At 50.0% G+C, this 24,883-nt stretch overlaps 1 protein-coding gene and 1 long non-coding RNA gene across 2 annotated transcripts in view; one reads left to right on the forward strand and one right to left on the reverse strand.

Moving 5' to 3' along the window:
• Positions 1–808: 808 nt before the first annotated feature.
• NYAP1 (neuronal tyrosine phosphorylated phosphoinositide-3-kinase adaptor 1) lies at positions 809–24,765 on the forward strand. Its single transcript, XM_089479783.1, has 7 exons — positions 809–831; positions 1,331–1,561; positions 14,737–15,032; positions 17,033–18,310; positions 19,216–19,422; positions 20,051–20,160; positions 22,071–24,765. The coding sequence occupies exons 2-7, from the start codon at positions 1,371–1,373 to the stop codon at positions 22,326–22,328; spliced, it is 2,340 nt and encodes a 779-aa protein (XP_089335909.1). The 5' UTR covers positions 809–831; positions 1,331–1,370; the 3' UTR covers positions 22,329–24,765.
• LOC149304399 (uncharacterized) overlaps positions 4,692–24,883 on the reverse strand; it is a 37,767-nt gene continuing 17,575 nt past the window's right edge. Inside the window, exon 3 of the long non-coding RNA XR_016271947.1 lies at positions 4,692–4,823. This is a non-coding gene — a long non-coding RNA (uncharacterized LOC149304399). The remainder of the gene's footprint in view (positions 4,824–24,883) is intronic.

Genomic DNA, 24,883 nt, shown 5'->3' on the forward strand with positions numbered 1-24,883 from the left:
GGGAGGCAGGCAACCGAGCGGGGGGCGGCCGCAGGGAAGGGGCCTGGACCCACCGACACACCCTCCCTGCCTGCCTGCCTTTCCTGGCAGCGCCCCAGCGGCCCCAGCATCCCGAAGCAGGAGGGGCCCTTTCCCTTCGGGGCCACACAGACCCAAGCCTCCCTCCCAGGTGCCCGCTCCCAGCCCCGCAGCCGCCCCCGAGGCCCACCGACCCCCAGCCCTTCTTCCCCAGGCAGGCCAGAAGGGGCCAGGCTGCCCGGCCCTCCCTGGCGTGGCCCCAGTCCAGGGGAGCTGCATCCAGTGGGGCCCATCACTACCAGGGACTGGCCCCTCCATCCTCTGGGAGGGACCCCAGGCCAGGACCCACCCACCCCCCTTTCAGGGGCCTTCCCAGGGCTCCTGCCACACCTGAGGCCCAAACCTCCCCCCCCCCGAGTCTAGAGCCACTGGACTACAACTCCCATCGCTCCTAGACATGGCCCACAGAAACTGAGCCCCAGGGATGAGGGGTCTTGCAGGTAGCAAATGTGGGAAACGTTTGGAAACACAGACCCAGAGGAGGAGGAGGAGGAGGAGGCTCCTTCCATGGCTGTCCAAGTCTCTCTTTCCTTCCTCCCAAGGCTCTCTTTTGGGGACCAGGGCTTTCCATGTCTTTCCTAGATCTGCCTCCATCTTGCCTGTTGCCTTCTTATGGCGACCCCACGGACCTCTTAAGAGTTTGCCCAGGCAAGGAATCCTCAGAGGGATTCCTTGGCGGTCTCTCATCCCAGTACTAACCAGGGCTAAGCCCACTCAGCTTCCAGGATCTGACAGGAACCGGTACCTTTGAAGGTATTTAGGGGGGTGGCTTTAATATTTGTTGTTGTTACGGTGTGCCTTCAAGGCATCTCTGGCTCATGGCAACCCTCACGTGAATGGTTTTTTATTGGAAAGGTTGTTTCAGAGGAGAGTTTTCTGTTGCCTTTCCTTTGAGGCTGAGAGAATGTGACTTATCGCCCAAGGTCACCCAGGGAGTGTCTGTGGCTGAACCAGGATTAGAACCCTGGTCTCCAGAGTCATAGGCCAACTCTCAAAGCACTACACCATGCTGCCTACTGGAGCATCATTACTAGGTTCTTTTTTATTCAGTGGGCCTAATTGGGAGTAAGAATTGGATTTTGGCTACAGGATGATACCAGCCTCCTTCCACCTGAGGCCCTTGGGAGCTGGCTGGGGGATTCTGGGAGGTGCAGTCCACACTTCCCAAGAGCCCCAGGTTGAAGGAAGCTGAGGAATACATGCCCATGTTGGCAGCCCTGGCCCCTGACCGCTCTCTTTCCCCTCCATCCAGGTGCGCCCCTTTGCTCTCCGTCTTCGCCGGCCACCGGAAGATGAATGCAATCCCCCAGGAAGCCCTGATCTCCGTCTTTCTGCAGTTCATTGAGGATTGGGGCTGCCGGACCTACGGGGCCCTGAGCCGGACCTGCAACCCAGGGGCGCTTCTGCACAACGAAATGAACCTTCTGTACCGCAAGAACAAGGTGGAGTGGAAACAGAGCAAGGACGAGGAGCCCAAGAAGGGGTGAGCAGCGGCAAGGCAGGCCGGCACCGCAGGGAGGGCGCTGGGAACCAGGTGCAACTCCAAGCAGAAGCCAGGAGAGCGGGAGGCAGGGATTCCATTCCAGTTTTAAGTCTGACTTTTAAAGGACTGAAAAGTCTTAGGGAAGAGAAAGGGGGAGGTCATCTTAGCAGCATTCCTCTCCAAGGTCCAGCAGAGAACAGTGGCTCTAATATCAGAAGGAGAGGCAGTGAATCCGCTCTGGGTTCTTGCCCGCACTTTAAAGGATGTGCCCAAGGTGTCATCCCCTATGAGTTTAGCCATGCCCTATGAGGAACGCCTTAGGGAGCTGGGTAGGTTTAGCCTAGAGAAGAGACAGTTAAGAGGTGATATGATAGCCCTGTTTAAATACTTGAATGGGTGTCACTGAGGATAGAGCGAGCTTGTTTTCTGCTGCTCTAGAGAATAGCACCCAGAACAATGTATTGAAGCTAGAGGAAAAGAGATTCCAGCTCAACATTAGGAGAAACTCCCTGAGAGTAAGGGCTGTTCGACAGGGGAACTCCTTCCTTGGAGATTTTGGTGGAGTCTCCCTCCTTGGAGGTCTTTAAACAGAGGCTGGATGGGGATGCTATGACTGAGAGTTCCTGCATGGCAGAAGGGGGCACTGGATGGCCCTTCTGGTCTCTTCCAATTCTAGGATTCTATGATCCTTCTGCTGTCAACATCTGCCCTCTGAGCACAACTACGCCATGTCGCGGTCCCCTCCATTCCTCCAAAATGTGGAAGAATTATTAGATGATGATGATGATGATGATGATGATGAAGACGACCAGATCCCACTTTCCCCCCAAAACTGGGAATCAAAGTGGCGTACAATTAAAAGAATGCAATTAAAAACTTAAAAAGTGAGCATTAAAATCAAATTAAACTGTTTCAGTATTAAAACCCATCACTCAGGAACAGAATAAAATGCATTTTAAAAAGATAAATTCTAAAGATTCTGAAGAGATTCCAGATCAGGCGCTAAGCTTCAACTAGTTTTCAAAAGGTAAACAAGCTGGGGCTTTTTAAAAAGGGATTTCATTGCGCTTTAAAGCCCCTTGGCCTTCCCAGCTCAGGCCCCCCAGATGTTCACCTCCCACCTCCCAGGTGTTCACCCTTCAGCCTGGGACCACTCCTCAGGGATTCTGGCAGTTGGTTTCCAAAACATCTGGAGGGACACAGGACACAGGACTGGAAGCCACTGATTTTCATGGCCAGCATCCATAGTTTTTTTGTGGTTTTTTGGGCTATGTGGCCGTGTTCTAGAAGAGTTTATTCCTGATGTTTCACCAGCATCTGTGGCTGGCATCTTCAGAGAATAATGGCATGGAAGAGAGTAGAATACACACACACACTGTGTGACTAAACAGTTGGGAGGAGTGATTTCCATGTTAATCTGTGTATTGTTGTGTTGTTGAATGGCAAGGCCTCCAGGTGGGAGGAGATGCAAAGAGGATTGGGGTCTGTTTAATTAGAGAGCCATTGTTTGCTGGGAAAACCCCTGACTCTGAGTAGTTTTCATTTGCATTTGCTGGGTCTTGATTTTTGTATTTTTCAGCACTGGTAGCCAAACTTTGCTTACTTTAAGCGTTTCTTCTTTCCTGTTAAATTATACAGATTAATATGGAAATCACTCCTCCCAACCCAGGGTCACAAAATGTGTGTGTGTGTGTGTGTGTATCCCACTCAGTTGCATGCCAGCATTCTCTGAAGATGCCAGCCACAGATGCTGGCAAAACATCAGAAACAAAGTCTTCTAGAACATGGCCACAGAGCCCGAAAACCCCACAAAAGTCTAGGAGGTGGCGGGGGCCCACCCCAATAGCCCCGGGGCCACATTTGGGCCCTGGGCTGCCCACTCCTAAGTTTAAACCTCCTGAAGCTCTGAGGATCAGAGGCTGAAGGAAGAGCAGTTAGTATGTCAGGATGGATAATGGGCTCATCTTCCCATCTTCTTGACTGCGGAAATTATTATATCTGTATCAGCCTCATCTTTATCATGTATACTTAGCTTTCCTCCCAAGGTGGCTTACCAATTAAAACAATTATAGTTTAAAAAGTCAACGCTAAAGCAGAATTAAACTAAACTCCATATTAAAACAATTTAAAACATATACTTCGAAATGATAAAAAGCAGTTTAAAAAACAGTAGAGACAATTGAAAACCATCTCTTCCAAAAGCCTGATTTTTTTCTTTTTTGAAAAAGCCTTTGCCTGTTGACAGAATGGCCCTTTTATTCCGGAAGGCTTTTGAAATAAATTTCATGGCCTCCTACGGAAGGGGTCCCAGCCCAAAGGGGAAGCCCCCCGCCCCAACTGAAGATGCCCCTCTCTTGATGTCCTTGCTTAAGAGGGTCATTTATGCAGAGCAGAGCTTGTAACTCTCCCTGTTTTCCTGAGCAGTCTTGCAGCTGACCTCTTGCAAGGCATATTCAATAGGGTTGGCTTTTACTGGGCAGCTTTAGAATCTTCTTTCAGGTCCTTTTCTTTTCCTTCTTTCTTTTTATAAATTTAATCCGAAACTAATTGCAATTGGAACTTGGCAGCATCAATTCTGCAGCTGGCCTTCTGCAAAGTTTATCTTTTATCTTGGCTGATTGGCTCTTGTTGTTAGTTGCTCTCAACTTCAAGTCATCTTCAACTCATGGCGACCCTGTGGATGAGACACCTTTCAGCCCAGCTGTCTTCAAATGCCTTGCTCAAGCCTATGCTCTCCCTGACTGAGTCCAGCCATCTGGTTTCCAGTCTTCTCCTCCTCTTTCTACTGCCCTCCACCTTTCCCAGCATCATGCTGACTCATGCCTTCTCATGATTCATAGAATCGTAGACTTGGAAGAGACCCCAAGGACCATCCAGTCCAACCCCCTTCTGCCATGTAGGAACTCAAAATCAAAGCATACCTGACAGATGGTCATCCAGCCTCTGCTTAAAGAACTCCAAAGAAGGAGACTCAAAGGGAGCATCTTCCTCTGTTGAACAGCCCTTACTGTTAGGAAGTTCCTCCTAAGGTTTTGTTTTTTTATCCGTAAATTGTTTATTTCATAAAAAAGACATTACAATACAGATACATACCATAATATACACATAACATATACATACAATCTATACAAGTTTTAACCACTTGACACTTATAATCTTTCATAACTTCCATTATGTTCACATCCTAGGAAGTTCCTCCTAAGGTTAAGGTGGAATCTCTCTTCCTGGAGCTTCCATCCATTGCTCCATTGGGTCCTTGTCTCTGGAACAGAAGGATGTTAGACTTAACACAGGGCTGGGGAGCTTGTCGCCTCTAACTTGTTGGCCTGACATTCCCATCAGCTCTCATTGCTACTTATGCTGGCTGGAGCTGACAGAGGTTAGAACGGGAGGAAGGCCATCCCTGTCTAGCAGCTCAGGTCATGGAAAGCTTACTTTGCATCTGTCTCACTCCAAGAAGCAGCACTGTATGGGAGCGTATGGCAAAGAACTGAAGCAGGCCAGCTTCTGCCAACCTGGCGCTCTCTCCAGATGTTTCCAGCTTCACCCCTTCAGCCTATCCAGCTGACAATGGTTGTTGAAGGAAATGTGGCAGGTTGTGGAAGGCAGTGGGGAAATTGCTGTCTTCTGCATTCTAGCTCAAGAGGTCAAATGTGTCCTAATCCTGGACATCCATGCTTTGGAGGGTGCTGGTGCCCCTGGGCACCTGCCTGAACCACTCTTTGCTTGCTGACCTAAGGCCAGGGAACAAGTGGCCCTGGCAGGAGGGAGACAGCCACCAGGAAAGGCAAGGCACTTGCAGGGCAGGCCAACCATGGAGAAGATGAGTCAGTGGAGTTTATCACATGAAGGAGATTGTGAACATCCCGGAAAAATCATGTAATTACGTGAAACGATTTCTTGCGATGTTGCACAAAAACCACCATTAAAGTGGTCACGAAGAGGCATTAACATGCATCTTTTTACTTTTGGGAGTTCAGTGACAATGCATTTCTGATATCACTTTATTTGCACAATTGCGTGTGATCATCATTTGCGCAATTACTCGCCATTTTCGCTTTATTTGTGGGATGCTTTAAATGCGCTTTAATCTCTCTTTAATGCTGAAATCAACTCCAGTGCAATAAACTCCAGTGTTGATGATGTCAGTACCATGACTGGGCCCTTCCCAAGTTTTCCTTCTTCACAAAGTCTGGCTTGGAATCATCTGCTCTTAAGACCATAAGGGCTTTCTTTCTTTCTTTCTTTCTTTCTTTCTTTCTTTCCCTTCCATTTTGGGCTACAGACTTAATGTACTTTGACATCACTGTAACTCCCATGGCTCAGTGCTATGGAATCCTGGGATTTGTGGCTTGGTGAACTATTTGGCCTTCTCTGTCAAAGAGCTCTGGTGCCCAAACAAATTACCAGTCCCAGGATTCCACAGGATGGAGCCATGGCAGTTAAATCAGTATTGAACTGCATTAATTCTGTAGCGTGGCGGTAGCAGCAGCCCTGGACTACAACCAGGAGGCATTGTGGCCATGCTGGCTGGGGGATTTGGGGTTTGGTTGTCTCTGTCTGGGGATAGGCATGGTATTCTATGTCCTCTTTCTTCCAGTTTTTCTCATCCTAAAAACCCACCTGCCTGGTCTAAAGTCATCTCAGAACCGTCCCCTGTCCACCAATCCCATGGGCTGCAAAAAAGGCCGGGTGGGAGCCCAGGTGGTCTCCAAAGAATTTGGGGAGGCAGCTTTTACTGAATGATAGGAGGGGAGAGGAATGCCAGGTGCAAGAGTCCACCCACTTCCTTGCCTTCGTCTGGCATGGAAAAGCCATGGCTGGGCCCAGTAGCACCCACGTTCCTGGTGACAGTAAACGGGTTTTAGTCCAAATTAGAGCAAGAGGCTGAATTAGTGAATCAAAACTGTTAAAGTTTTGATTCACATACAGCCCCCCTCCTTCCCCTGAACCAGACCCGGCTCCCCAGCCCTTTGCTCTCTCCGGCTGTTGGGATGCGAAGGGTTAAGGCCCCAGTAGGCTGATGTTGCCTGGTTCCTGCAGGTCACCCAGACGCAGTTTCCATGGAAACCGCTGGGCCACCAGCCAGCATCCTGCTGCATCCTCCAGCTTTTGGTACCCAGGACCCTTCGCTCCAGCAAATAAAACCTGAGGAGGAGATGGCAGGGCGGCTGGGCAAGCAGGAGGCTGAGGGGCTAGCCAGGAGGGCGAGGAGGCAGGGGCTTGAAGGGGGCATCCTTGCCTGGTGGGAACATGGGGGCAGTGCATGAGCGGGGCAGAGACAGAATAGTGGGGAGTAAGACCACTTTGCCCCAAGTGTACACTGGCTACGGATGGCTTTTATTGGGAAGATGGATGGAGAACTCTGGTTTTGCATAGCTAAGGCCCTTAGGTCCAGGCTGGGAAAGTGACCAGTCTGCCCCATCCATGCCAAGGACACTGAGCAGTGTGGGCTGAGGCACAGTGGCTGAGGTGGGCAAAGTATGACCCTGGGTCCCCATGTGGCCGCCAAACCAGACTTTGCAGCCCTTTGTTCCTCCAGGCTGACCCTCTGTCTAAGAAAAACCAGGCTTCCTCTGGCAACTGACATTTTAAATGCAGTGGGCCCTTGGTAGCCACTGGAGTTTAGTTTTTTGTGGGTTTTTCAGGCTATATGGCCATGTTCTAGAAGAGTTTCTTCCTGACGTTTTGCCAGCATTTGTGGCTGGCATCTTCAGAGAATTTGGAGTTTGCTTCCAGGATTGCTCCCACCCTCCATGGAAACCAAACTCTGTGGATGTTCTATTCCTGTTAAATGCAGTGGCATAGTGAAATGGTGGCCCTTACATAAAATGGCAAAATCAAGGTCTGCTTTATATGTTTTTTGAATATTTTCAAGCCATAGATGTTTGAATCTGTGGATACAGAGAGCCAACTGCAAGTTGCAGGCTTTCCCTGCATAAACACTTTTATGAAATCCCATTTTATATAAAGTATACCATTTTACTACACCACGATGTATAATGGGACTTGAGCATCCATGGATTTTGGTATCCCTTTGGAGCCTGGAACCAAACCCCAGTGGATATGAAGGGCCCACTGTATCTTCCAAAGGTAGCATGTTTTGAGATTGCAAAGTTCCTGAGGAATTCTGCCTGACAAACAACTCTGTACTGCTCTGAGGCTCCCTTACATATCCAAACAAAGGGGCCTAACAGAAGATGCATAGAGAATTTTTTGGGTTCAGTTCCTGGCTGGAGTAGGTCTTGATGTATAGGTTGCCAGCAAGTGGATCGGAGCCCATGTTCTGTCAGGGATGTGCGCATGTGGGTCCCAGAGAATGGCGCCCGATGGGTGTGGGAGAAAGAAGTTGGCCGTAGGTTAAGAGATTTTTAATGGTGTGGGGAGAGATTTGGGAAGTGCCAGGGTGGAGCGAAGGGACAAAGCTGCTCTGCCAGCGCTGCTTGTCTTCCTGGCTGAGAATGCTGTGCCTGCTGATGCTGATGCTGCAGGCGCTCCTCTGTCTCACCCAGATCTGGTGTGATGGGGAGGAGGACAGGAGCTGGAACCGGGCGATGCCAGAGTGGCTGGGGCCCCGCCAGCCGGCTGCCTTTCTGTCTGGGGAAGGAGAGAAACCGGGGAGCACAGCCGAGGCGGGTTTGTTTACTCGCTTGCCGGGGTGCAGTGGCAGCAGCATCTGCTGCCCATGGCTGATTCTCCGGTTGCCACGCCAGGAGGCAAAGGCAGCAGTGGTGGCGGCGGCGGGTGTGTGCATTGGCAGCATGCGTGTGCAAGCTATTGCAAGGCCCCAGCGAACGTTTTGGGAAGAGGGTGGGGTGGAGGAGGCCTGTCAGGGTGGAGATGGGGCAGATTTAAGGAGAGGCCCCACCCAGCCCTTTGAGCTTGGCCAGGTGGAGGGCGGCACACACTGCGGCGCCGGCCCTTGGCTTTGCTGCGGTCTGCTGCCATGGCTGGCAAGTACAATGTTGTGTCTGTGTGTGTGGTGGGGAGGGGGAGATGGATGCAAAAGATGGTGTAGGGGAGGCTGGGGCCTTGTGAGGGTGGGCTGGGCTGAGAGGCTCTCTCTGAACCCTCAGTCAGGCATGCATTAGCAGCTGGCACTGCTTGACCCAATCTGGGGCCACTTTTTGTTTCAGCAGCAGCTGGCAACTTTCCTTCCACTGTGGGCAATGAATTCATGTCCACTTTCTAGTCTGAGTCTTAAGGGGCTTATCCAAGCTGCTGGACCTGTCGGGAATAGGGCTCGGGCCTCCTTTAGTGTTCACACTCTAAAGCAGCCTTTCTCAAATAGTGGGGCGGGCCCCCCAGGGGGGGGCGCGAGGCTCCGTAAAGGGGGGCGCGAGGCTCTGTTATGCAGAGGTGTACTTATAACAATTTTATAGACAAATGATACTATTTACAGTCGCGCGGGGGGCGCGAAATGTTTTCTTCTTCCTAGGGGGGCATGAAAGAAAATAATTGAGAAGCACTGCTCTAAAGAGAGATGCAACCACACACTCACACCCCCCCAGGCACTGCTGCCCCCATTCTCCAAAATCCAGGGTGTCCAGCCTCCTTGGCCTTGAGTGGAGTTTCCTCTCCAAAGCTGAACCAGTTGGCGTTTGAGAGGGGACCATGCTGCCAGGAGGATGTGCCCCCTTGGAAGGCCTGAGGGGCAGCATTTGCTATTGTTAACTTATACCCTGCCCTTTACCCAAAATTGGGACTCAAAGCGACTATGATTTCAAACACTGAATTAAGAACATGCAAAATTACTAAGAATTAAACTATTCACAATATTAACAATTTAAGATCTATATTTTAAAAAGATAAATAGGAGCTTAAAGCAGTTCAGTAAAAATACAGCAACCTCTTGAAAGCCCTTTTTTTAAAAAACTTCAATTCTAAAATCATGTTGGAATTAAAAAGAAAACTGCCTGCCGGCAGAGGGCCACTGTGGACGCCAGGGGAAGGGGGTTCCAGAGCCCCTGATTTGGGGGCAGCCATTGAGATGGTCCCATCTCCCATGTTCCCACCAGTTGTGCCAGTGAAGTTGGGGGGAAGGAGGGAAGGTTCCCTCCTGAGAATCTTGGGGCCCAGGCAGGCAGGCTCGCTGGGGATGATGTGCTCTGTCACACAGCCTGGACTGAAGCTAGGTAGGGCTTTCTAGTCCATAGCCAGCCTTCCCAAACATCAGTCTTCTGGTGGTTTCATGAGGTCAGGGACAAATGTGTGGGAGCTATTGAGGGTTGTCCCTTAACATCTGACCCAAACCACTAAGCTGCACCTGACAGGCTCCCTCTGGCATTCAAGGTCCAGTTCCACCACAGCGGAGCAGAGATGGGCTGGAGGGGCAAAGGGTGACATTCAGATCACAACAAACCCCCCTTCCTCCCATCCTGAGAGGAGAGAAGAAAGTGTGCAGCCCTCCTGATGCAGCTGGACTCTGGGGGGCCCTTTCTTTCAAAGCCTGATTGGTGCCATTCCTGTGCTAAGTAAACACATGGGTCTGTATTAAAGTCTTTCTAGCCAAACTGATTTTGCCCAAATATGCATGTTTGCTATTATTGTTGTGTGCTTTTTATGGAGTTTTCTTGGCAAGATTTGTTCAGAGGAGAGTTGCCATTGCCTTCCACAGAGGTTGAGAGCATGTGACTTGTCCAGGGTCACTGGTTTTATCCTGCTTTAACTTGTCAGATGGTTTATAATGGCTTTTTATGGTCAGTGTTTTAGTACTTACTGTTTTAAAATGCTTTAAACTGTTTACATTGATTTTATCACATGCTGCCCTGAGATCATTGCATGAAGCATGATGATAAATGTTTTAAGAAAAAAGTACGTCCCAGCAGCCCTTTGTGGTACAGCCAGTGCTAGGGAATGCTAGGAGGGCAACCTAGCAGCATCCAGAAATTGTGTGTGACTCTTGCCTGGCTCCTTTGGCCAACTCTCTGCTTCTCCTCCTTTGCCTCCTTCTATGCTGAATCTTATTCTCTCTCTAAAACAGCTTGCATGGCTCTTGAAATGTTCAAACTTAAACCAAGGGTGAGCTCACCACTGCCAATGTGGGAAGTGCCAACCCTGCCACTGCTGCTAAGAATACTCTCCTTTTCACACGCATGTGTACACACTCCCCTTTGCTCCCTCCTCTGTCCTCTCCAAGCTCCAATCAGGGCTTAGTCAAAGACTGAGAAAGAGTAGCAGAAGTATTGGAAGGAAGTAGCAGAAACACTGGATGCTGCTCTTAACACTGAGTCAGACCTTTGGAGGTCCGCCTAGCCCAGTATCATCAGCTCTGATTGCCAGCAGCCATGACTTTCTAGCTTTCAGGTGGGAAATTTCCTAGCCTGGCCCAGGGACGTAGCCAGGATTTTAGGAAGGGGGGGGGGGGGTCCAGACTAAGTGCCACCATTATAATGGGGCTTGGGTGCGGCGGCGCAGCAGCACACACCATTCATTTTTCTAATAGAAAGGGGGGTTCCAGGCCCCAAGGACCCCCCCCTTGGCTACGTCCCTGCCTGGCCTGGAGAACTCTGTTGTTCCCTTCCAGTGGTCTGCCACCCAAAGACAAACCATCTCCAACCCTGCTTGGTTTCCAAAGTCACACCAAATCAGGAGTCTTTAGGGATGCTGCTCATTCTGTCCCAGGATTCTCTTCTGTCGGCCTCTGATCCAAGGCCTGGCCCTGTTTGGTTTCCAAATCTAGGTGCAGTTGGGAACACAGGAACACAGGAAGCTGCTTTCTCCTAAGCAACCTCACCTAGTGGTTGCTCTTCACCAGGGTTTCCTAGAAATGCCACTGGGCGAAATGAATTTAGGGCCATCTGCACAGGAACAGGGGAAGCTGCCACTGTACTGAGTCAAACCTTTTGTCTATCTAGGCCAGAACTGCCAACTCTGATTGGCAGTAATAGTGGCTCTGCGCAACTTTCCGACAGGAGTCTTCCCCAGCCCTTCCTGCAGGTATCAGGGTTCAAACCGGGGGCTTTCTGCATAGCAGCATTGAAAGATGCCCTTATACTGAGCCACATCCTTGTATGGTCTCTATATGGCTATGTAGTATTGCCAACTCTGACTGGCAGGCATGGATATCTGGAGTTTCAGACAGGATTCCTTTCTCAGGCTTAGCTGGAGATCCAGTGGAATTGTCCTCCTGGTGGTCTTGTGTTCAGGTATTCACCAGGGACGTAGCCAAGGGGGGTGTTCTTGGGGTCTGGACCCCCCCTTCCGTTAGAAAAATGAATGGTGCGTGCTGCTGCGCCGCCGCGCCCAAGCCCCATTATAATGGTGGCACTTAGTCTGGATCCCCCCTTCCTAAAATCCTGGCTATGTCCCTGTATTCACCAACCTCAGCCAAATTGGTTTGCTTCCAGAATTAGACCAGATCAGGTGTGTCCAGGATGGAATACCGCTCTCAGTTGGTCACTCTGGACTATTATCTAGAAATTTGCCCAGTGAAAGATGGCTGAGTAGCACTGAGGACAAGATTGGTAGAAGATTGTGAGTTGATGCCCTCTTGCATTCTAGCGGCTGTTAAGCAGTCTTATAGGCAAAACCTAGAGAGAGAAATCAGGAACTTAGAATACAACTTCAGAAACCTGGGAGTGGAGGTTTTACAGATGTGTCTAAAATCAGTGTCCTCTTCTTTTGCCCACAAGCACGTGATGCCTTCAGGCTCGATAAGGAAGTGCCATGTTAAGTTTATGTTGGAGTGGCGGTTGGTGTCTCCCACGTCAGCAAAGTGGTGAATTCAGGTTGTAATCTGGACTTGAAAGAGGTCTCTGAGGTGCTAAATGCTGGCCCTAACTTAGTCCAGCACTTAGTCAGTTCCTCAGTCTAAACTTTGTGAAAACCTGAAGACAATTCCCTACTCGAATGACAGGGGTGATAGCCACCCCTGTTGTGCTGTAGCACAACATGGAACTTGTGATGGCTGCAAACTGGGATTTTGGCTTCAAAAAGGGGGGACCTTCCTCTGGACATACTTCAGCTGCCTTGTCCACATCTTTCTTGAACTGTGGTGCCCAGAATGGACACAGTATTCAAGGTGAGATCTGACCAAAGCAGAACAGAGTGACACTATTAGTCCCCTCAACCTAAACACTATGCTCCTGTTGAGGCAGCATAGAGTTGCATTGGTTTTTCTAGTTGCTGCATCACACCATTGGCTCATCGTCATCTTGTGGTCTGCTAAGACGCCTAGATTATTTTCACACGCACCGCTGTCCAGCCAAGTATCACCCATCCTGTATCTGTGCATTTCATTTTTTCTGCCGAAGTCTAGTACCTTCTATTTCTCATCTGAAATTCATTTTGTTAATTTTGGTCCAGTTCTCTAATCTGTTACGGTCATTTCAAATCCCAATCCTGTCCTCTGGGGTATTAGCTACCCTTTTTAATTTGGTGCCATCTGCTATGAGCTTGGTTTGGAACAATAAATGTTGCTTCTGTCATCTTCTTCCCAGCCACTTCCTGAATCTCTGTGTTTCTGTTCTCAGATATATGTGTGGTACTTCAGTAACTTGGGTGTGTTTGTTTTCTCAGGTCTCACGATCTGGGGCAAAGGACAGGTTCATGCACATTACATGGATTAGACTGACTTGGAGGGCAGTGGGCTCTCCTTCCTCAGAGGTCTTAAGACAGTGGCTGGATGGCCATCTTTCTTTCACAAGTGCTTTAGTTGTGTATTCCTGCATGGCCGGGGGTTGAATTAGATGGTCCTTGGAGGTCCCTCCCAGTTCCCCGATTCTAAGGTTTCTCTGCTGTCTGTTGCAGTAAATTAGCGATCTGTTTGCAATTTATTTAGTATCTATTTACTAGCTTATTGATTTGATTTCCATGCCAACTACCTTAAATGCAGCCTTGGAGATACCAGTTACTACTAGCTATGATAGAGATATGCCCCCATTCAACACAGAAAGTCCAGTGTGCCTCTGTGTATCAGCTGCTAAACAGCACAAGCAGAAGGGTGATTTTGCACAAGCACATGGAACCAGAGAGCTGGTTATGAATTCTTAAGCCCTACACAGCTCAGGACCAGGTTCTCTCAAGGACTGTGTCCTTCGATATGAGCCTGTCTCTAAGACATTCGGGGAAAGAAGCCTTTCCCTCAGCCCCACCACCTTCACAGGTAGATCTGGGAGGTCTGTGAAGCAGGGCTTCCTTGGAGGATGCTCCCAGGCTTTGGGACGCCTTCCCTACGAAGGCCCTTCCTTGCTTTTCTTTTGTCAGCAAGTGAAAACTTTCCCGTTCTGACAAGCTTTTAGGAACTGACTGCAAGGTGTTTTTAATAGTGTATGCTTTTATTGACTTTTGCCTTAAAAGGCTTCAGTTCTACAGTCCTAGATAGTGTAGCTGCCTTTTAGCAATATCTTTGGACATTTTTACCTATGTCTGAGGAGGTGGGCATGTTTTTCATGGTTAATTTTTCTAAGCTCCCATGAGTACCAGTGTAGGAACAACAAATGGATGGGTGGTAATGATATCAGATAGACTTAGCCTGACCAAAATTTGAGATCTTTGTCAGAAGCCCTATTTCATGTGTCAACCCACAAGAACCTAGGTCTGTGTTTATGTGCAACAGGGCTTCCTCTGCAGCAGCACTCCAACTGCGGAAGGGCCGAGAAGGCTGCATCCATCTCTAACGTGTTTTCAATTTATTTTTAGTTTAATTTTTTAAAGTTCTTGAAACCAATATTTTTATTTGTTTTTAAAACTGCTATCTCTTCATTATTTCAATTTTAAAATAATCTCTTGCTCACCACCTCGGGGCTGAGATGCAACACATAAATTCTCGTTGTGCGTCTTCAAATCGTTTCTGACTTATGGCAACCCTAGCAAAGTTTTCTTGTTACTCAGAGGAAGTTTGCCACCGCTGCCTTCCTTGGAGGCTGAGAGAGTGTGACTTGCCCAAGGCCACCTAGTGGGTTTCTGTGCTCTGGTCTCAGAGAGTCAGACCACTAGACCAGGCTGGCTCTGAATATATAAATACTTTAAGTAAATAAGTAATAAATAAATGTTGGTGATGTTGGTAACAAGAGAGCCCCTTTTCTGTCTGGTCCAATAGGACTTTTCTTCCATTTTTCCTTCCCTGCCCTTTCAGGATTGGAATATAAAGGCATGCCTTTTGTGGGGGGGGGGTCTTTGCTGGCTGCCCCCCACCTGACCATGTCCCTCCCCTCCTGCCTCTTCTCTTGCAGTTCAGCCAAGGAGCCCAGCGTGGGAAAAGTGAGGGAGGGAGCCTCTTTCCGTCGTCACTTCAGGATGGGTTTCATGACCATGCCAGCCTCGCAGGAGCATGCCCCACATCCCTGTGCCAGCAGTATGGCCCCTCGCTCCCTCTCCTGCCACTCGGTGGGCAGCATGGACAGCAGCAGCACAGGAGACGGGGCCGCTGGGTCCCGGAAGCCGCCCACTAAGCCCAAGCGCCACCCCAGCACCAAGCTCAGTGCAGAGGCCAGGGCCTGCCTGGAGCCCATCGGGAGCAAGAGAGGAGGTAAGAACGGCCTGCTCTCCAAAATGACAAAGCTGACCAAAGCCGATTCAATGCCAGTCACGGTGGCGGCACTGCGGCTTGGCAACAACAGAATGGGAACAGGAGAATGGTAGAAACCTGCCAGGATGGTGATTTGACAGAGATGTATAAAATGGTGCATGGATCAAGTAGTTGGACTGAAGCTTTCCTCCCTTACCATGTCTGATGAACATGAATTGTGGGAGAATCAAGACCAGGAAAAGGAAGGACTTTGGTGCATGTGGTCAGATGGTGGAACTCATTGCCACAAGATGGCGTGATGGAGGCCACTTCTAAAAAGGAGTCAGATACATTCAAGGAAGGAGGATGGGACCATTTGGGTTTACTGGTCAGGATGGCTGCGTATCACTTGCAGTCAGTGAGAGGGAATAACAAAAATCAATCAGTTGGTGCATTAATTTGGAAATTCATTTGTTTGCTGTCAAAAAGGGAAGCAACTAAATTAAACGAGCTTCTGAATGAATTTGATTGACTTAAAATGGAATTTCAGGATCAATATTTCTACAGACATACGTTGTTTATTAAATGATCCATGGCATGAAAGGGTCAACATGTTTTAACATTAGTTATTTGGTCCTTTACCCAAAGCCTAGTTCTGCTGTATTGTTTGCATATCTACTAGAAGCTTTAGGTCAAAAGTAGTAAGGATAGCTTGAAAAGGTGGCAGTCTTTTATCATCCAGGTGGTTCTGCTGTGTTTTATGCCCGACACCACATCTGTCCCAGGAAACTAAATCACAAAGCTCTTAACCCTGGGACTTTTGCTGGGATCCTCACCATAACTAGTAAGCTTAAAGAAAGAATGAGGTTAGGGAATTGTAAAGAAGCAGGAGAAGAAAAAGAATAGCAAAAGAAGGTGTTGGGGAGCAGACAGGCAATGGGACAGTTTTCAAAGATTCTTGCAGCCATTTCCTTTGCTCCAGAGCTTAGGCAAACAAAGACAAAAGGTGAGGGAGGAGGAATAAGAAAACCATGGGATGGGTTTATTCCTTTATTAAGGCATTTCATGTAGCAATTTAAGGCAAACTGAAATGCCAGTTTAAAATGAATCACTAAGTATGCCACCCTCTCAACATAAATACAGCTGAACTAGACTTTCTAGCTTTTTAAAAATTAAGGCAACACTTTGGCTCTTTTCCCTCTCTGCCTCTGGTAGATCAGAGGCAGATGATGTCTGTACAGCAGTTGCAGAAATGCAAGTCAACCTCCCTTTGGAGCAACTGGTCATTGGCCTGGGGAGGTCTCCTCTGGTCTGGGATGAGTGCAAAAGAACCGTGTGTTGGCCAGGACTGGGCCACCATCTGCCTACATTAGCAGGAGAAAAACTGGAGGGAAGCAACGGGAGGGCAAGCACCAGTCTGAGCAAGGCAGCAGGGTGCTTTCTATTAGAGAAGCAATAGTCTTAGAGCCTTGCTGCAGTATTAAACAAAACCGGCAGGCAAATAAAAAGAAGCATGTGGTTTCTCTCTCCCTCTACATGACTCTCGTTCTCTGCAATAGCAATAGAAAGTACATTTGTATACTGCTTATCAGTGGGAGAGCATTATAAAAGCATCATTTTGCCAAACCAATTATTTCATCTTGGTAAATGGGACACTTTTACAACCCTCTCCCACAGTTTTACAACCAGAAGAGAACGATGTCATGTGGAGAGAGAAACAAAAACACATGTGTCTTTTCGTTTGCCTGCCGGGTTTGTTTAATAATGCAACAAGGCTGTTAGTAAACTCCCCTTTTCTGGACTCTAGCTCCCAGTATACACCCCTCTTAGCCAGCATGACCAATGCTTGGCCAAGATGGCTGAAGTGTTGCTGTTGACAGTGGTTCTGGGCATTGTAGTCCAAAGAGGAAACTTCTCTTGAGCTTTGGAAATAAGAGCTAAGCAGTGAGCGTTCTTGTCCTATCGACATGCTCTAATCTTCATGTTTTCCTCCTCCTTCATGTCCCTTTCCTCTGTCACAGGCTCACAGAAGTCCAGTGCCGAGTGCAAAGACTCTGGGCGCAAGGTTCCTCCGCAGAAACCAAAGCGTAGCCCCAACACCCACTTGTCAGTTTCTTTTGATGAGACGTATTCAGGGCGCCTGCCGGGTCCCCATCTGAGTGGAGCCATGCAGCGCTATGGCCGTGCTTTTGCCCACAGCCAGGCAAAGGGCTCTGACCCAGAGGAGGATGAGCCCGTCTACATCGAGATGGTGGGGGACATTTTCCGGGGACCTGGCCCACCCTCGCAGCCGCCCACCACGGCCGACGAGGACTCCGATGAGAGCGAAGCCATTTACGAGGAGATGAAGTACCCACTCCCCGAGGAAAGCGGGGATTCTCGTCCCAACGGGGACCCAGCTTCCCCGCGCCACCGGCCGGCCAAACGGGAGGCTGCCAAGGCAGCACAAAATGCCAAGACTTCCCCCTGTGAGATCCCACCACCCTTCCCCAACCTCTTGCAGCACCGGCCGCCTCTGCTGGCCTTTCCCCAGGCCAAGAAGGGATACAAAGGGGCCAGTGGCCAAGAAGGCTCCAAGTTACCGGTACTGTGCCATGCCAAGGAGGCTCCGTCCACTCCCATGACCCCCCAAGTCCCCAGCCACCACCACCAGCGGGGAGGTGAGGGCACTGCCTTGTGTCCTTCTGGCCGTGCGCGCAGCCACTCCACACCACTGCCTCCGCAGCCCTCTGGCCAGGGCAAAGCTGAGAAGGAAATCCCCAATTCCCACAGCACCATTGGCCCGCCAGCTAAACAGGCTCCGGCTCCTCCACCGGCCACCCCCCTCCCGTCCATGTTACCGGTGAAGGAGAAGCCGGCCGTTTCCTACACCATGGTGTACTCTGCGGTCAAGGTGACCACTCACACTGCCCCTGCTGAGCAGAAGACAGAGAAAGAGATTTCGGTTCTGCACGGCATGCTTTGCACCCGTCCCTCCACCGTCCCGTCGTGTAAACAGGTCCAGCGGGCATGTACGCTCCCCGAGTCCCCACCATTGGGCATGGTCTGGACCTACCCTGCCCCCTGCATGGGGATGAAGCGCCCGCCGGCCTACGAGAGCATCAAAAATGCAGGTGCCAAGGCTGCCTCCTCAGCGGCGGTCAAGATCCAGCTTCAGGACCGGGCATTGACCAGCATCGCCTGCTCCCATCTTCTGTCTGGCGATGAACTTGGACGCACGGCGGGAGAGGAGGAGCCCTTCGGGTGGGTGCTACAGAGGAGGATGGGCTATGCCAGCCGGAAGGGCAAAGAGACAGAGAGTGAGTATGGCTGAAGGAGTGCTAAAACCTTCTGGGTTTGTCTGGGCTGAAGGTGGAAGGAAAGTGAAGCTGACAGCACTTCCATTCCTGTCCCCAGCCAGCCTACAGGGGAGGAATTCTCTCTCCCGCTAAAGGGTCTGGTCTCCTTGGTCTAGGGGCAGCTGGCCAGCCCTGCTATTAGGTCACAGGTTTGTAATTTTTGCCTTTGTGAGTGAAAATTAAGGTGCAACATTCAGGTACTCTGAAAGTGACATCACATCCCTTCTGGATGCCATTTTTGACAATTCTTGGCCTTAAAAAAACTTTTGGGAGGTTGGGAGTTCTGGGGCATGGGAGACCCAACAGCTGCGTTTGCAGGTGGTTTGAGGCCATGTTGACTGGTTTTCAGGCAACAAAATAATCACCCAAAAATCAGAGGGAGAGGGAATGAAAGAAACATTTTTGTGCATCAGAGAAGTCCCACGACAGGCTTCAGGGCAAAAGAAATGAGGTTGGGGGAATGTTGTGTTGCCCGCAGGCTCCGCTCTTCCCATCCCTGTCTTTGGCAGAGCAGTGGGTCCCACTTGGTGGTGGACAGAATGTGGGCTTAGCTGCAGAAAGAATGAGGGCTCCTGTTCAGTGGCAAAAGTAATGGGGCTCTACTCGGTGGTGGAAGGAATGACCCTTCTTTCCACTCAGATGCAGAAGCAGCAGGTCTTTCTTCCCAAGGTCATTCCTACGGGAAGGACCCCTGCCCACCCTCAATGGTGGTCTGCCTTTCAGGCTGTTCAGCGCTGAGCCTTGAGAAGGGGATCTGGGAGTCTTCCCCTTTCAAACCCTTCTTGGTTGAGCCTCCTCCCCGGGACCCTTTTTCTCCCGACTGTGTTTCTGCCTTGGGCCCACAAGTTCTTTTTCCACCTCTGCAGAAGCTACCGAGGGCCCACAGGTTTGGGACAGCAGTGATGGCACGCAGCCCACCAAAATGGAGAAGGAAGAGAAGGCTGGGCTGGGGCCCCTGCAGTCAAGCATCCCCGTCCGCACGCCAGGGCCTGAAGCTCACGCCAAGATGCCAGCGGGGAGGACAAACCTGCCTGTCCCCTGCCAGACTTTCCCTGCCTGTCACCGTAATGGAGGTGAGGCCAGGATGCCCAGCATGTGCTTTCCCTCCCTTCCTCTGGAGGAAACTATGCCAGGCAGACACGCTACCTTCTTTGCATGTGCGTGCATTTGTGTGTGCTGGGGGGAGCATTTGCTTTGCAATGGGGAGGGCAGGGAGACGGCGAAAGATCCTTGTTTGTTCTTTGGCTGGTTTTGGCTGCAGAAGTTGTACTTGATGCAGCTGCAAAGAGAAGCAGGTGACCTTCAAATGAGGACAGACTGCAGCAAGCGGGGAGAGAGAGAGAGAGAGAGAGAGAGAGAGAGAGAGAGAGAGAGATGAGCATGCACACAGATGTTGGCTTGCTTGTTTGTTTGTCTGTTCATGTGGGGTCCGTCCAGCAAAGGCCACTCATGGGGGACCCATCCCTTTCTCTGGCCCCTTTGCCATTTGGGTGGAGAAGGAAAGGGGTGTGGTTGCCTTGTTTTACTGGCCGAGGAGCCTCTTCTCCCAGCTCCATCCTTGGCCCACAGGACTAGCCACTTGTCTCTTAATAGAATGATGGGGGATGCGAGGAGACAGGGGAAGCGTCTTGGGGAGCGGGAAAGTTCATTGGGCTGTGACTCCTCAACAATCTGTTTCCTGCCCCTCATTCCCTCCCCCAGATTTCACCAGCGGTTACCTACTGGGCCGTTCAGCATCCACCTCTGGCGTCCGACACGCCGTGATTCACGCGCAGAGGCCATGCAGTCACCCCTGGGACCCAGCCAGCCTGGTACGTCACAACACCGATGCTAGGCTTCTCTAAGGCAGGCCAGAGCCTGCTAGTCTGGCCAGGAGAACTAGAGAAGATGCCCAACCCAGGGAGTGAGATGCTGGGAAGGGAAAGGGACTGGTCAGGTTTTCTGCCTCAGGGTGAAGGTTGGAAAGAGAAGCAGGGGATGCAGTCGGGAATGGGGCTTCATCTAATTCTGAGTGGGTGGCTGTGGGGATCCAAATGGCTGGAGCAGGAGAATGTGCGAATCAGAAGTTTAAGAGCTATAAATATGCCCTCCTCTCTTCCCAAATGAGGAAGCAATCTGGGACACCTGTACTTCCAGAGTGTCCTTTGCCTACACATAAAGCTGCATGCTAAACTCTTAAGCATGTAAAGTGCCCTGGACTCGAGGTAAAGCAGCCAGTATCCAGGGCTCTTTATGTGAGGTCTCTTCTTCCACATCATCATCACATCAAGTGTAAAGCACCTGGACCCCATTCCGCTTGAGTCTTCCCTGTGCCCTCTAAAGTTAGGAGATTATCACACTGGTTTTTATTCCTGCACTAGGCGCAGGATGTAAACACACAGGGATGGATTCTCTGTAAGGCCTGGGAGATTGGGTATGGGATGAGTACTGCCCAGGGATGGAGCCATGCAGTAGAATCTGTCCCTGTGCATTTACATCCTGTGCTTAGCGCGGGAATAAATGCCAGTGCGATAATCTCCATAGTGGCAACCCTCACACTAGTTTGTTTATGGGTGGGAGGGAATGACCTGGTCTTGAAGGGGCAACTAAGATCCATAGCCTCACAAAAGACCTGCCCCCAGGTATTGGTTGCCTGCATTTTGGTACTCTTAGGGTGTTGGCTCCGGGGCCAGTCAGGCGGTACCTCCAAATGCCAAAGGAACTGAAGCAGCAGCCCCTTATTCAAGATCCAGCCTGCTCTGAGAGCCAGCCGTGGCTTTCTTGAGTCAGGGAGAGGGGTCTTCCCTATCGCTCCCCACTGTCATCTTTTAAGGGGGGAGGGGGGACTGCTGAGGTCCAGCTGCCGCGACATGTCTGGGCATGCTGGACATAACATCGCCTTTTTGGCCCATTTGTAGTGGAAATAAAATCTATAGGGAGGGAAGGGAGACAAGCTGTCATGTTTGTAGGCAGTTTGAGATGGTCTTGGTGAAGTTTATGAAAAAATGTACTGCAAATGTTTTGAAATGTTCAAGTCTGGGGCCACATGTAGCCAGTAGCTGCATTTTCTTGACCTCTTGATTTAACAGCTGAGGAGGCCATGAATGCCTCCTGGGGCCTGTGGGCACTGCTCAGTCCTACCTAGAATCCTAGAGATAACCCCCAAGGGCCTTTGGTCCAACCCCCTTCTGCCATGCAGGAATACACAATCAAATTGCCTGCAACAGATGGCCATCCAGCCTCCATCCTGAACAAGCTTTAGGATCCCCCGCCAGCTCTTTTCCAGGGATATAGCCAAGGGACGGATAATGACACTGCCCCTCAGTAATAATTCTGCCCCCCCCCCCACCCAGTCAGTGTTTCAGTCTCCAAATTTCTAGCAACCCAGAAAGTGAGACATGGAAAATAGTTAGCACCTGTGTTCAAATTCCCTTGGTTACTTTGCCTGCCCCTTTCCTTTCAGTGCCTAAACTGTGTTTCTAAATGCTCACCTGAGGTTTTAAGCAAGTGCAATGGTAAAAATCTGGGGTCACTGAATATGACATTTGGGGGCAATGCCTGCCTTTTGCCTGAGCTGTAGCTACACCCTGCTCTTTCCTTTTCAACCTGGTAAAAGCCAGGCTCCCTGAACCCAATCAACCCACATGGGGAAGCAGAATGGAGAAAGGTGGGCATAATGGGAGCGTTTGTTGCCCCTCATCCTCACAGCACCCCTTCTTCTCCTTCTCTCCCCCCCCCCCAGGCCTTGCAGCACGTGCAACTGCCGGCGCCAGGGGTCCCACCAAGCTCTCGCGAAAGGGACGGCAAGCTGCTGGAGGTGATTGAGCGCAAGCGGTGCGTCTGCAAAGAGATCAAAGCACGGCACCGTCCAGAGCGCAGCCTCTGCAAGCAGGAGAGCATGCCCATCCTGCCCAGCTGGCGGAGGAACACAGAGAACCGCAAGTCCGGCACACCGCCCTGCCGCCGCCAGCAGACAGTGCTCTGGGACACGGCCATATGACAGCCGGTGGGGGGCTGAGCCCCAAGGAGGAACCGGTGCCTTGTGCGCAGGGCCAAACTGCAGGCAGCATGCCGCCCCTGCCCTCTCCCATTAAACCCAACAGAGACCAAGCCGTGGGCCATCTGGGGCATCGCTGTCCCCCTCCCTAGCTGTGGCCGGAAAGAGATTTTTCATGAAGGATGGCAATGCTCTTAATTTTTTTCTTTCTTTCTGGACAATATCCTGGATTATCAAAAATAGAAAAGGGAGGTGCCAGGCCAAAAAAGCAGCTGCTTCGCCCTGAAGAACCCTGGCTGGCAGGGATGCCCACAGCCCCAGGAGATGGCTGGGTATCACAGGCAAGCCACAGTTGCCCGTTAGCAAGACGTGTCCACCCGACGCCAGCCCTATGCTGACAAGACTGACTTCCACAATGCCCTCTTCTCTCACTTTCTTAGGAGATTGGGCTGGGTGCAATGGCCATGGTGTGTTTGTGCGCACGCATGTGTGCATGGTGGTCAGGGCTGAACCATGCCACCCTCTCAACACTCCTCCATTGCTCGGCTTAAAAGTGCCAGGAGCACTACCAATCTCTCATGCTGTTTTCCTTCGGTCGCCAAAAAAACACAAGCCCACCGCAGAGAAAGAACAGGAAGGGAAAGCAGATCAAGGGGGTTGAGCAGACATATTTCACAGAGGGTCCCTCTGCTCCCACCCCATAGAAGTAACTGACCCTTTCTTCTGCTTCTTACAATTGTTTAGGGAAGCTGAGCTCCTGTGGAGATGTGGTCAGCCAGTTTTTCCCAGAGCAGCCTTATCCAACCTGGAGGCAACTACAACTCCCATCATCCCACAACCAGCAATGGGAACTATAGTCCAACACATTGGGGAAGGTAGGAGGGAAGAAAAGCAATGGAGCCAAGAGCAAAAGCATATTCACTGAAGATTTTTGGGGAGGAAGGAAGAGACACCAAGTAGGGAGGCATGAAGTTTGGCTGTCGGAGGAGGCTGAACTATAAAGCCAAATCCTGTCATTATTGGGGCCTTTTTGGATGGCAAAATTCCCAGTAAGAGTTTCTACAAGTCTGTTATCCCCCCCCCCCCAAAAAAAAAGCAACTTTTCCCAGATCGTGACACATATCTGAGGGCTCTCTCCTGTTGTCAGTCCCTAGCTGTTGAAAATGGTACAAACCATTTACCAACAAAATGAAATAAATGACAAAACGTGAAGCCACAATGAAATGGAACTCTACAGTAATTATGTTTAAAAATCCACAATTTTCTAATTTGTCTTGTATTTTAAAAAGATAAAAGAAAAAAAGAAAACTTTGGAAAATGAACTTCTTCAGACCCCTTTCCCCATTAAAACCAAACCCAAATCTGCTCCTCTTTACAAGATATAAAGAGTGACCTGCTAGGCTCCCTCTTTTTTTGTTGTTGTCGTTCCTACATCTGTCCTAATGCCTAAATTTTAGTTCACTTCAGTTAACTTTTGCTCAGCTTTTTAAAATCTCCAACTGATTCTACTTAAAGAATTTCTTAAAGCTAACTTTTTTATATTCCCCTGTCATGGAAAACAACACAAAAAGTTGGGGGGAAATGTTTTGGAGAAGACTTAAGTAGGAACAGACAGGTTTCAGATCCCTGCTTGGCTATGGAAACCCACCGGGTAACTTTGATCTGGGGATGGTGGAAGTTGTAGTCTTATAGACCTAGAGGAGGCAGCCAAGGTAGGAAAGGATGCAGGGGCAATGGAGGCAAAGTCTACATTCTCACTGCTGCAAACTTCCTTGGTGCGGCAAATGACTCTGGCCCCGCTCTGGTTGGGTTCTGAGCACTCAGAAAGTTATAGTCTGAAACAATTTAAAAACAGGGTAATAAAGAACATGACATCAAACCAGTGCCTGACATCCATGCCATGCGCAAAGAATGACATGTGTCTGATGTTTCACATAATCCAAACAACTCAAGTCCTCCATCCCTTCAGCATCCCTCTTCCAACTCTAGGATTCTATGATCCCTCTCCAAGTACAATTCTCCACGGCACAGACATCTAAATGCCTGACCTGGCCTCAAACATCTTTAAACCATTCCCCTCCTCATTCCAGGGCTTTATGTGTGTGTCTCTCTCTCTCTCTCTCTTTAAAAAACTTCTCTGTTTTTCAACAGCTAATGTTTTGATGAAAAGAATCAGCAAGGGGAGGTCTGTGGGTATTGCCAACATTATGAACCTGCACAAGTCGGTCAGGGTATTTAAAGTCTCAGTCTTTGGGAGATCTCAGTAGGTTTCAGAGGTCTTTTGAACTTGCTCTTACCTAGCCCAACACCTTCCAACCCATTTCTCTTGGCTTCCAACAGTGGGATCCATTCATCACCACAACTTCCTGCTGGCGTCCACAAGACATGGCTGGACCGGTTGGGGCGCTGGCATGCATTAGATTTACAAATTAGAGTTACAAAAAAGGGGGGTGGGAGGGAGGGGAAGGTGAGAAGGAGAGAGAAGTATATGGAATGGGTGAAAGAAAACCCAGGTGGGACTCGGGGGGGGGGGGGTTATGCTCTGCCCCAATTTAAAT

The sequence above is a fragment of the Sceloporus occidentalis genome, unplaced genomic scaffold (genome assembly GCF_023333645.1).
Source record: "Sceloporus occidentalis isolate IW3139 unplaced genomic scaffold, rSceOcc1.0.p SCAF_14, whole genome shotgun sequence".
Classification (NCBI taxonomy): Eukaryota; Metazoa; Chordata; class Lepidosauria; order Squamata; family Phrynosomatidae; genus Sceloporus; species Sceloporus occidentalis.

Bases quoted from the DNA above. Each gene is read 5' to 3' on its own strand.
- NYAP1 (XM_089479783.1), top strand. From the start codon at position 1,371: ATGAATGCAATCCCCCAGGAAGCCCTGATCTCCGTCTTTCTGCAGTTC. The intron at 15,033-17,032 runs GTAAGAACGGCC...CCTCTGTCACAG, and splicing joins CATCGGGAGCAAGAGAGGAG to GCTCACAGAAGTCCAGTGCC. The intron at 20,161-22,070 runs GTACGTCACAAC...CCCCCCCCCCAG, and splicing joins CCTGGGACCCAGCCAGCCTG to GCCTTGCAGCACGTGCAACT.